This window comes from Myxine glutinosa, chromosome 6 (genome assembly GCF_964187855.1).
Source record: "Myxine glutinosa chromosome 6, kmMyxGlut1.1, whole genome shotgun sequence".
NCBI lineage: Eukaryota > Metazoa > Chordata > Myxini > Myxiniformes > Myxinidae > Myxine > Myxine glutinosa.
The window spans coordinates 77,284,587-77,297,740 of NC_136266.1; the positions used below are offsets into that span (position 1 = coordinate 77,284,587).

General features: G+C 43.6%; 1 protein-coding gene across 1 annotated transcript in view; it reads right to left on the reverse strand.

Moving 5' to 3' along the window:
* LOC137413303 (kinesin heavy chain) overlaps positions 1–13,154 on the reverse strand; it is an 88,313-nt gene that overhangs the window by 24,560 nt on the left and 50,599 nt on the right. The window contains exons 12-20 of the mRNA XM_068098695.2: positions 9,323–9,531; positions 9,076–9,144; positions 8,733–8,939; positions 8,385–8,528; positions 8,043–8,231; positions 7,754–7,871; positions 6,427–6,503; positions 2,710–2,819; positions 2,269–2,370 (exon numbers count right to left, since the gene is read on the reverse strand). Coding sequence (XP_067954796.1) covers positions 2,269–2,370; positions 2,710–2,819; positions 6,427–6,503; positions 7,754–7,871; positions 8,043–8,231; positions 8,385–8,528; positions 8,733–8,939; positions 9,076–9,144; positions 9,323–9,531 — 1,225 coding nt within the window. The remainder of the gene's footprint in view (positions 1–2,268; positions 2,371–2,709; positions 2,820–6,426; positions 6,504–7,753; positions 7,872–8,042; positions 8,232–8,384; positions 8,529–8,732; positions 8,940–9,075; positions 9,145–9,322; positions 9,532–13,154) is intronic.

A 13,154-nucleotide genomic window follows, 5' to 3' on the forward strand; every position in this document is an offset into this window, starting at 1 on the left:
TTCTAACAACATCAAAGACAATCATAAAGTAAGTAATATTCTAAATTTCTATATTGTTATTACAAATCAGAAATTAAACGTCATACAAAGATAACGTTTTACATATCTCTAAGTGAGGAGTCTGAAATGCCTCATTTTGAAGCAGATCAACAATGGTACAGTCACGTGAAAAAGTAAGTACACCCCATGTAAAGTTTTGACTTTTTCAACATATTTCAACATACAGCTATTTGATCTTCATTTCAACAATATTGACAGATAAAGGTGATATAACATAACAAATATCATGAAACATTTACATTTTGTAGTCCATTGTATAATTTAAATAAACCACCGTTTAGAAGCCATTTTTCCCCGCAAAGCGGGGCTTGGCCTTTTTCGGGGACCGTGGTTGTTGTTGTTTTTTGGTCCCCTTTTTGAAGCAATGTTTTACAGCCGGATGCCCTTCCTGCCACCAACCCTGGTTGTCGCCTTTTTACGACACACAGGGAATTACCAGTGAACTGGTACTCAATTTGCCGACCTCGGAAGGATGACAGGCTGAGTCAACCCCCCCGGCGTTAATTCAGCGATTGACCGGGATTCGAACCCAGGATCCTTGGATCCTAAGCTGGCACCCTAGCCGCTAGCCCAACACCAGGCTGAAATGCAAATTTTATAATTTAAATAAACATAAATGCAAATTTCGCATGTGGAAAAAGTAAGTACACCCTTGGCTCTAATAGGTGGTATTGCCCCTTTTGGCAGAAACACCTCAAGTAGGCGTTTCTTATAACTGTCTACCAGACTCTGACATCGACTGGGAGAAATTTTTGCCCACTCCTCCATGCAGAATTCTTTCAGCTGTGCGATGTTTGAGGGGTTTCTTGCATGCACAGCTCGTTTCAAATCCCCCCACAACATCTCGATGGGATTTAGATCCGGGCTTTGACTTGGCCATTCCAGAACCCTCCATTTCTTTCTTTTCAGCCATTCCTTGGTGGATTTACTGGTATGTTTAGGGTCATTGTCATGTTGCAAGGTCCACCTTCGGTTGAGCTTCAACTTTCCGACAGATGGCCTCACATTATCCTCAAGCACCCTCTGGTACAATGAAGAATTCATAGTGGATTCTATGATGGTGAGCTGCCCAGGCCCTGATGCAGCAAAGCTGCCCCTAACCATAATATTTCCACCACCATGCTTTACAGTTTGTATCAGGTTCTTGTGTCAAATGCTGTCTTTGGGTTTTGCCAAACGTCTTCTGGTATTGTGGCCAAATAGCTCGACCTTTGACTCATCTGTCCAGAGCACATTGTTCCAGAAGTGCTGGTCTTTGCCTCGGTGTTCATTGGCAAACTTTAGTCTTGCCCTGATGTTCTTTCTGGACAGCAAAGGTTTCCTCCTGGCACACCTCCCATGCAGATTAAATTTGTGCAGCCTCGTTCTAATTGTAGACTCGTGCACTTTGACATCAACAGTGGCAAGAGCTACCTTTAGGTCCCGTGATGACATTCTCGGGTTCTGAGAAACTTATTTCAGCATCTGGCGGTCTGCTCTCGGGCTGAACTTGCTGGGGCGGCGTGGCCTGAACAAGTTGGCAGTTGTTTGGAATCGTCTCCACTTGTAGATGATCTTCCGGACAGTCGAATGATTGATTTCAAATTGTTTGGAGATCTTTTTAAATCCCTTCCCAGACTCGTAGGCATCTATAACCTTCTTTCTGAAGGCCTCAGAGAGCTCTTTTGATGTAGGCATGGTGACGCCGCACACTTCAACAACAAAGAGCAAACCAAACTAAATGTCTGAGGTTTAAATAAGACAGGTTCCACCAAGATCCTCTCTAACGATGTTCTAATCATTTGCACCTGAGCTGGTGCACCTGATTCAAATTTTAGGTATTTGAAGCAGTGATAAATGTCAGGGTGTACTTACTTTTTCCACATGCGAAATTTGCATTTATGTTTATTTAAATTATACAATGGACTACAAAATGTAAATGTTTCATGATATTTGTTATATTCTATCACCTTTATCTATCAATATTTTTGAAATGATGATCAAATAGCTGTATGTTGAAATATGTTGAAAAAGTCAAAACTTTACATGGGGTGTACTTACTTTTTCACGTGACTGTACAATAACTTTGACTCATTAGCCTATAAAACATTATTTGTAATATTTCATAGAGAGGTCGAGGCTCATGGAAGAACCGGTCACAAAGGGGTAGGTCGACAAACCGACTGTTGGCGATGGGGAACAGGAGGACGGTGATGTTATCACACATACGTGAGGTCCTGAAGCCGTTTGCTCTTCTCTTGCTCCTCGCACTTGAGTCGCTTGAACTCCGCTCGCAGTTGCTCCTGCTCGAGCAACAACCTCTGCTGTGCACTGTAACACACGGCATTAAAACGTGTGTATGCACACACTCAAGCAAACGATTGATATGAAAATCACAATACAGGTCAATACTAATGTTGCTCATATAATAAGACGGGTTGGAGAATAAACGGAGCCAAATAAGTAGAGAAGTTAAGTGAAAAGGAAACAAAAGTCCGAGATGAAAGGCATTCATAATAATAAATCATTAACTAGAGTTGGGACATGACAAGGATTTCCTCAAAGTAACAAGCAACACATTAGCATTAGCAAAGTGCCAAGTGCCGAGCACGACCACAGCTTGACCACAGGTTTGAGTATGTAGAGGTGTTTTGCTTGGCGGGTACTGACTCTCTGAGGTCCTCGATGGTGCGTTGCTTCTCATCGATCTCGTTGCGGAGTTGAGAGAGCTGTTGCTGGTGTGATTCTCGATGGCGTTGCATTTCATCCTGCAGTGCTTTCTGCAAGTCACAAGGGTCATAGTTGTATGGTGCAACCAAAAGGGTGTTTCCTGTACATTGGCTGGATGATAAAATTAAATATTTTAAAATGTAATAAATGCAAATCCTGGGTATTGAAATTAACATTTGCATTGATAAAATCTCCCATGAGATCGAATGACATGACTCGTGTAGATCAGCAAGAACGATTCGTTTTTCTTTCTCGGCTAAGTATCTGTTTCCCTGGTGTTGGGCTAGCGGCTAGGGTGCCGGCTTAGGATCCAAGGATCCTGGGTTCGAATCCCGGTCGATCGCTGAATTAACGCCAGGGGGGTTGACTCAGCCTGTCATCCTTCCGAGGTCGGCTAATTGAGTACCAGTTCACCGGTAATTCCCTGTTTGTCGTTAAAGGCGGCAAAAAGGGTTGGCGTCAGGAAGGGCATCCGGCCGTAAAACATTGCTTCAAATAGGGGACCGAAAAACAACAACAACCACGGTTCCCGAAAAAGGCCAACCCCCGCTTTGCGGGGAAAAATGGCCTCTAAAGGTGGTTTTTTTAAAGTATCTGTTTCGTGTACAGATTATTTGTCAACCATTTTGCTCACCCGAGAGCAGAATCTCTACAAACCACTGTCCATTGTTCTCAGTAATTCATTCATTTATGCATATGTAGCACTCGACTGCTGGTTGCATCATTTTGGGGGAAGATGTGGCTCGGTTGCTAATACAGCGTCGTTGCCTCACCACAACACTTTCACCAATATATCATGACAGGAATATATAATTCGACCATGGTACCAGTACACAATGGCCGACTGTTTTTGAAAGGCAGCTGTTTTTATAGAGTGGTGACATACAGTGACATACAGTGGTGACATACAGAAAGTATTCAGACCCCTTCACTTTTTTCACAATTTGTTATGTTGCAGCCTTATGCTGAAATCGTTTAAATTCATTTTTTCCCTCATCAAACTTCACTCAATACCCCATAATGACAAAGAGAAAACAGGATTTTAGAAAGTTTTGCAAATTTATTAAAAAGAAAAAACTGAAATATCACATGGCATACGTATTCAGACCCTTTGCTATCACACTTGAAATTTAGCTCAGGTGCCTCCCATTTCTCTTGATCATCTTTGAGATGTTTCTACACCTTGATTGGAGTCCACCTATGGTAAATTCAATTGATTGGACATGATTTGGAAAGGCACACACCTGTCTATATAAGGTCTCACAGCTGACAATGCATATCAGAGCAAAGACCAAGCCATGAGGTCGAAGGAACTGCCTGAAGAGCTCAGAGACAGGATTGTGTCGAGGCACAGATCTGGGGAAGCTTACAAAAAATTTCTGCTGCATTGAAGGTTCCCAAGAGCACAGTGGCCTCCATAATTCTTAAATGGAAGAAGTTTAGAACAAACAGGACTCTTCCTAGAGCTGGCCGCCCAGCCAAACTGAGCAATCGGGGGAGAAGAGCCTTGGTAAGAGAGGGGACAAAGAACCTGATGGTCACTCTGGCTGAGCTCCAGTGATCCTATGTGGAGAAGGGAGAAACTTCCAGAAGGACAACCATCACTGCAACACTCCACCGATTTGGTCTTCATGGCAGAGTGGCCAGACGGAAGCCTCTCCTCAGTGAAAGACACATGAAAGCCAGCTTGGAGTTTGCAAAAAAGCACCTAAAGGACTCTCAGACTGTGAGAAACAAGATTCTGTGGTCTGGTGAAACCAAAATTGAACTGCTTGGCTCCCCCGATTGCTCAGTTTGGCCGGGCGGCCAGCTCTAGGAAGAGTCCTGGTTGTTCCAAACTTCTTCCATTTAAGAATTATGGAGGCCACTGTGCTCTTGGGAACCTTCAATAAAACCACCGTTTAGAGGCCATTTTCGTTTAGAGGGAACCTTCAATGCAGCAGAATATTTTTTTGTAGGCTTCCCCAGATCTGTGCCTCGACACAATCCTGTCTCTGAGCTCTGCAGGCAGTTCCTTGGACCTCATGGCTTGGTTTTTGCTCTGATATGCATTGTCAGCTGTGAGACCTTATATAGACAGGTGTGTGCCTTTCCAAATCATGTCCAATCAATTGAATTTATCACAGGTGGACTCCAATCAAGGTGTAGAAACATCTCAAAGATGATCAAGAGAAATTGGAGGCACCTGAGCTAAATTTCAAGTGTCATAGCAAAGGGTATGAATACTTATGTCAATGTGATATTTCAGTTTTTTCTTTTTAATAAATTTCTAAAACTTTCTAAAAGCCTGTTTTCTCTTTGTCATTATGGGGTATTGAGTGTAGATTGATTCGGGAAAAATGAATTTAAACGATTTCAGTATAAGGCTGCAACATAACAAAATGTGAAAAAAGTGAAGGGGTCTGAATACTTTCTGAATGCACTGTAAACAGAAATTCATCTCACTGCATAATGCAAATTTAAAAATTTTAACAGTGAGAGTTTAAATGACTTTTCTTCCACAAGAGAATGAGACACACCAGTATGGATTGAAGACGGAAGGTTAAAAAACACAAGACCGAAAGTCTAACAGCGGCGTGGCCTAGCTTGTTTGACATTTCATTTGAAGAGGATAGTATAACCTGGGTGTGGATAACAATTAGTAAATAATATAAGTATTAATTTTTTTGAATTCAGACATGGACAGCCAGTTCGTGAATGACTACGGTAAAAAAAACGGTGAATGGCAAATGATAAACCAATAAATTCCACATTCCTGTGCCACCTTCATTCGAGCGTCAGACATTGACAGCACGTTCTCAATATTTACATTCCAAATAGCATCATTCATCATTCCAATCACAAATTAATATTACGGTATTCATATATCAAGATATAATGTTAAATCACGATTGTATCAAGATATTATCAAACCAGCGAACCATTATAATCTGTTCACTTCCGGATTCGGGAGCAAGGTCGGTGTCGATCGCATTTCAAGATCATAATTGTATTAAGGAATTTCTGAAACCTCCTACCTACTTTACGACACCTGCTGGGACCCCAAAACGTTCCACAGGTTATTATATTTCCTTTTAGTAAAATATGCAACTGTTACTAAACGCATCCCCGTCATGCGACCAGATCCTCAGCTCTGATTGGTGTACGTTTGTGAGGACATATGGACAAACAAACACTGTTCCAAACGGCATTGCCCTACAGGCTACCATTGTCATCCACATGCTGAAAAGGGAAATGAAATGCAAAAATCAACTTAAGCCGCAAGTAAGTGTTGTCATTAAAACGTTAACAACTTTTTACCCAGCCTGAAACAGCACTGGTTAATATCAAAATGGAATCGGCAAGGGATTGTAAAAGTATGGAAATAGAAATACACTTTAAAAATATATTGTTTTAGCAGTAACAGAAGAAAACCCCATAAATCCACCAAATGGAATATGCCTGTGACACTGAGAGAGTCAGTTACACCCGATTGGTTTCAAGGACTGACACACCCTCCCATTGGATGACAATGGCAAGAAAACAAATTTTTTTTTTTTTTGGAAATATCGTCCTTGAAGGGCAATCCTGAGCAGAAATTAATTTAAACCCAAAAGCTCATTCCATCCAATGCAAGCACTTCTTTCACAGCACGTGCAAGTATAAGAGGATCCACACCTGTATTGCACTCGCATCCTCAAGCTTGTCCAATTGTTCCTTCTCCATGTCCTTAAACGAGATCTCGTGCACGTTTTCTGGAGATATTATCGGGGCAAGGGGATAGTGTGTCAGTCTAGAATGGTACATCAGAACGAGAGTGAAGGGTTGAATGTTAAGAAACGATAAGATATTGTTAAGAGTGGGGAAGTAGTCAGCGATAAAGAACAAATTGTGAAGGTGGGGGTTTGAGGTTAGCAAAATAGGATTGGAACCAACAAGCAGTAAGAAAAGGCACTGGGGTGTTTGTCAGCAAAGTGTACCCTAAAATCACAAACTGTTCAAACACTTGGAATATGTCTTTCAATCCTGAGAAATCCCACACACTCACTCGCTCTCTCTCTCTCTCCGAAAGGACCATACCGCAACCCTCCCATCGACTTTCTCAACAACCATCTTGAAGAGGTTCAGTCACTCAAACTCTTGGCCTCACTCTCAGCTCTCAAAGTTGGCAAGCCACATTTCAAAGATGGCCATCAAAGCCAGTTGCCGACTGGGTGAACTCCTATTCAACGATAAGGCTTTCATCCGCAGCTTGATGGAATACTACTCTCCCCTCTGGGCTAGTGCCCCTACCCCACACCTTCCTCAGCTTGACACCATGGACACCAAGGTCATAAAGATCATTGGAATGAAGCTGATTCTATAGGCCTATCACTTCGCCATCACCGACAGGTCGGTGGTCTCTCCGTCTTCTTCCACCCCCTTTCTAGTCGAATACCCTCTGCCCACTCCATACTTTGGCCTCCTCAGGTATCGGCAGGATGCACGTAGTCTACCAGCAACTCCTTACTAGTGAAACTGCCAAAATCCAGAACCACTTCACCACACCACTCATTTGTTCCTCTTTTTTCCACCTGTGGAACCAATTTCCCACACTGTCTTCAATCTCATTGTTCCCTCCAGGTCTGCAAGACAGCTGTTCATCACCATCTCATCATTGCTCGATGAAAACTATATTTTCTACACCCATTAAACCACCCAATCCGCTCCCAAAAATTTCCTCCTGTATACATCTTGTCCACCCTTTACATTCTCCCATACCCCTCATCGTTACCCACAACACTTGTTTGGCCGTTTCAGTCTATTTTCTCCCTCAGTCCTGTTGTTGGCATTTCCGCCTTCTCCTTCGGCTGTTCATTTTGTTATGTTATGTCCTGATCCGTTCTGTGTTCTAGCTCTTCCACGAGCCTTGACTATGTATACAGAAAAAAAGGAAACAGCGATTTCTCACCTCTGATTCATCAGAAAGCAACACTTTCATCACACGGGACTCATTCGACCTTACCTTGCGCCTTGAGCCTCGCAAGTTCCTCCTGTACAGTGTCATTGCTCTCCTCTAGCTGCCTTCTCTTCTGCTCTGCTGCTTGAACAGTCTCTATCATTGACCGGATCTTTGCCTCGTGCTGGGGTCCCATAGAGGTTTGGCAGTGCAAGGTAACAAGTGACAAAAGGAAGGGCAAAGATAAACTTGTCAGAGTTGTGGATGAAGCTTTAGGTCCTGAGCTCCTGGGAGAGGGAGAGCACTGCAAGATGCACAGTGACAATCAAGGTTAATGTCCAATGAAAGATGTCACCTGTGAGAGTAGCAAGCTGTTGTTTGCAAGTTCTTTCTCATTCTCCTCCATCTTAATGGTATTCTCCACATGCTGACTCTCAAGCTGTTTCCCCCGTTTTACCAGGGACTTCACCTCTGACTTCAGCTTGCTCACATAGAGTCGTGTCAGCGTGAACTCCTCCTCAGGCACTCCGCTTGTCTCCAACGGCTGGGGAAATGAAGAGTGTGGGTCAGCGCATGGGTAACTGGGTCATTGAAGCGTGGGTAACTGGGAAACCACACGATGATGAAACGCCTGACACTGCACACTACAACCAGGAGAGAAATAGCTAAATTACACATTTAAACTGTGTGCCATCACCTTGAGGTCGTTTGTACCAATGGTTGTTCCTATTTCACCCAAGTCTTTAAGCAGAGATGAAAGCATCTCCACCAATCGACGACGATTCATCCCTTGTACGTCTTGCAGCCGTTGCACCTCAGACTCACGAGTTTTTAGGCGAATCTGCCTCAAGGGAGAGATAGCAGAAGAAAAAAAAAGAGATGAGAGAGCAAGCTATTAAAGACAAAAATTGTATTCCACGAGTTAAACTGAGAAAGAAAGAGTAATGAAAAAAATAACGTGCAAGCAAACACTAATAGCCTCACTCCTTCATTGTTTTTATTATTTAAACACAAAATGGTCTCTCTCTCTCTCTCTCTCTCTCACTTCTTTCTCTTGCAGCTCCTCACAGAGTAATCCATTCTGCTTCCCACGATCTTCAGCCTCTTGCAACTTCTGGTCATAATTCACTGCCAACTCCTCCAAGGCCTGCAAAACTTCTTTCACCTCTTCTTTAGCAGCTTCATTCTCAACCTGCAGACGAACTAACTCCTCTTGGGAGAACCCATTGTCTCGCTGTGATGAAACCAAAAGCTAGGGAAGGTTACAGGGGAGATGGAAGTCTATTTGGCTGAAGAAATCCAACAGTTCATGTGCCGCCATGTTCTCAAAGCTTCTTCCCAACCTCACCGAAACCCATTTTACTCCAAGTCCTGTAAACAACACATACCTCCTCCTGGTCCAGGAGTTGCTGTTTGAGTTTCTCACCAAGCTGGCTCTGCTGATTAATTTCATCATCCTGGCAGAGAATTGAGAGCAAGTGCAAAGTCATTCATGAACAGGTGATTCAGATGCAGGATAAAACATTGCCCAAAAGAGCAAACTGCTCAATTACGGTTTATATCATGTTAAATCCAAGGCCATATCCAAATAGGTGGTCACGCTCAGTGTAAACATCAAAGCCACACGATGAGTACCTTATCATCAAGCTGCTTGTAGAGCTTTGTCAACATTTCCTCATAATTCTGTCGCTCTTCTCCAGAAAGGCTTGGCACAGGATCCAAGATGCTACTTAGAGATCCCATAGACGGTGCAGACACTAAGCTAGTGTTTGGACCATCGCTCGGAACCTCCAGGCTGTGGCGATCCTTGGGATCAAATTGATCCTCTACGGGCACAGTGTCACCTAGAGAGGGGGCATTACTCAGGTGAACAATGTGGAGAAAGTCAACACAATATCATACAAACAACTACAACGCCACTCTTCGACATCGTGACGTCGACCGATGTGCCTCCGCCCACATTACATAATTGTACATACTTATTCCAAGTTTGATTTAAATTCCTTCAGCTGTTCTCAACTAACAATTTATTACCTGACATGATGTTTGACCTTTGATGCAGAAACCTAATCGGTTCATCTTTTCATCATAATACATATTTTGGTCAAAATATATATTATGATTGAAACACCAAGTTTGGTCAAAATTCCATCACAGGTTCACAAGTTAGAACAGTAACAGAATTTATACTTAACATGACCTCTGATTTTTGACCTCTTGACCCCAAAAGCTAATCAGTTCATCTTTACATCATGCTCCCCTATAAAATTTTGAAAAATTGATTGATGATTTGATTGATTAATTGATGTAAAAATATGCATTTTGGGGATGATCTTGTCATAATTGTAATTAAAAAACTATGCAAATAAAAAAGTGATATTTGGGGGATTTTTTTTAAATTTCACCTGAACATGCATTACTGGGAAGATTATTGTCATCGAGTACAGCATTTTGTTATCATCCTTTCTAGAATTCACAGACTGGTGTTTTTGTTTGTGTGTTTGTCATGCTACTCCTCCTAGAGTCCTGGCCCCATTACATCTAGACTTGCTACTTAGGATCAGCATGACCCCAATTAGCATGACCTCATGAGGGGTGTTTTAATATTTCCCTGTGGTCTTGTGGGGAAGGCGAGGTGGACGCCAATTCTCTATGTAAATGTGTATCATGTAGCGCCACCTCCAGGTGGGAGAGGGTATTACAAATTCCCACCCTTTGCAGTGCAGTATTCCTGTCCCCATGATTTCTTGTGCAGTGACGTGTTTTCAATTATAACCCATCGCATGTTTTTGCTTCATGTACGTAACCCGTGCTATTCTTTTTTTATTTTCAGAAGCGATTGAGGGAGCTGCCAGCTACCTATACTTTCTGGAGAAGTTGATGATATCCAACAATCAACATACTTTCTCCACAGGAAATTTCAGGAAAATTGAGATGCGGTACTCGAAGAAAAGGCCTGGGGCCTGTCACTAACTGAAGGTTTTGATATCTTTGCGACGGATCTTTACAACAACGATCTAAATACAAAAAAATTACGATACCGATCAACAAACGCATTATAAAACGTCCACAACTTTTTGAGATACAGTATCATGCGTTTTTAAGATAACGTGTTTTTTATATATATATATATATATATATATATATATATATATATATATATATATATATATACAGTGGAACCTCGACTTACGAGTGCCCCAACTTACGAGTTTTTCGAGATACGAGCCGTCACTCTGGCAGTTTATTGCTTTGAGATGCGAGCCGAGATCCGAGTTACGAGCTTTCGCCACCCGGTCACGTGGTTATCTTGCCGTGCACGTACAGTATCTCTGTCGTAGTATAGCGCTGCATTTTAGATTTCGCATTTCGGTTATTTTGAGTTTACGCCGCCAGGTGGGCTCCGGTCACGTGGTTATCTTGCCGTGCACGTACAGTATCTCTGTCGTATAGCGCTAATGATATATAACGCCGCCGATAATGATATGATAATTTATGATAATCTATGCAGCACGACGTGGTCCTCACGTCACACAAGGCGCCTTTGCCGGCGCAAAACGGCTCTCTCAGGGTCAAACTCGGTATCGTTTTGAGCGCACGGTTCAGACCTTCAAGAAAAAGTTTATTTTGTAAAAATCGAGCCACGCGTTCAAAAGATATGACCGGTTTTGTTCGCCGGCACGTCGGCGCTCGAATCGAATCGAGTTAAAACGAACACTGCCGTTGTCGGGTCCGTCTGAGACAACCACCGGGCCTAGAACGCTGGGACCGGTCTCGTTGGATAGGCCTGGATCAGATCTCGAAACGCTGGAAGCTGCACCTCTCTGTGATAATCTTGTGGACCATGACAAGAGATCGTGCGACACGTGGTTATCATGCCGTGCAAGTACAGTATCTCTGCCGTCAACTTGTTCAGAGTGCCGGCGATAGCTCGCCTTCTCTTTGTGGAAAACACGGTGAGATCCTTAACATCCAACAACTAATGGGACGCAAACGGGGCGCCCAGTTTAGCGGTACACCCATTGATGAATCACCCTGCCTGTGATTCACCCATGACAGGTTATAGCTGGGTCGGGATTCAAACCCAGGCTGGACAGTTTAGACTTTAGAGTCAAGTGTGCGTACCTCCAGTCCAGGCCATCCTGCCAACTTGTATGCTGCATACAGGTGAAATATAAAGCGCGAGATATTTTTATATATACTGAATATTTAAAAAAAAATTGGTGTGGTTTTTGGCGGGCTGGAACGGATTAATAGCATTTCAATGCATTTCAATGGGGAAATTTGATTTGAGATACGAGCAATTTGACTTACGAGCTCGGTCACGGAACGGATTAAACTCGTAAGTCAAGGTTCCACTGTATATATATTGTGGTTCTGAGAAGTGTACATATTTGATTAATAAATGTTAAAGGTTTTGCCCCCATAGTTAGTCCACATGCAACACGTAAGTCACCTTAGAACGTTAGTTATTTCGTAATATATGTGAGATAAGGCCATTTCCAATAGCGATACCTGCATTGTGTAAAAGAAATAAATAAGAGTAGGCCCCGTTCATTTTGCAGCCCACCCTCCAATCGACCTCATTGCGCACCATCCAGTCTGCACCCCATTCCCCATTGCGCCCATCCAGTCTGCGCCCCATTGCCCCTCGCATTAGGATGCTCAAACCAGCCAAATGCCACAAGGTAAGGCCTGGAAAAGGGGCGGAGCACGAGGTCGGGGGTGTGGCCAGTGGCCACGTCAAGCAGACATCAAGGTCGGAGCTGGTAAGAGCCAACAAACCAACCAGGGCTCAGTGGGCATGGCTTAAGGGGCGTGGTGAGAACGTGTCTGGCACATTCGAGAGGGTTCGCTGGGCGGCGCTATATAAACGCACGCGCAAAGCCCTCTGAAGGACTCACGTGATAAGGACTGATGCGGTTTATGAGGACTGAGCTCGCTCGCATGAAGAGGACTGACGCAGCGGCACTCATTGCAGAGGACTCTCGTGGAAAAGGACTGTCCAGGACTGGAGAGTATATGCGCTTTGTGAAAGGATTGTCACGTTTGGCATTGGTGGAAGGACTCGCTGGGGGGGACTTTGATTGCAAGAACTCGTCGAGGATTTGGCTTTGGGCTTGCTGGGAGCGCATATAAAGCGCCGGAATTTCTATTACGTACGTGGCCGTCAGCCACGAAGTAACCTCTAGCCCAGCCTACCGATCCCCCCAGCCCCCCGATATAATTGTCCGATCCACGCCAACGACACGCGGAGCTTGCCTGCCGTCTACCATCTTCTTCGTGGTACGAGTCGGGGACCGGAGCGAGCTGTGGACGCCATCTTTGGACCCTCAAGCCGACCATCTACAACCCCCGTGTGAGTCTGAGTATGAGGGTGAACGGACCTGTGTCCAGGGATAGGTTAAGACCGTATAAGACTGCTCTGTGTATCTGCTTCTTCTTCTTCACTGTACATTGCTTCTTC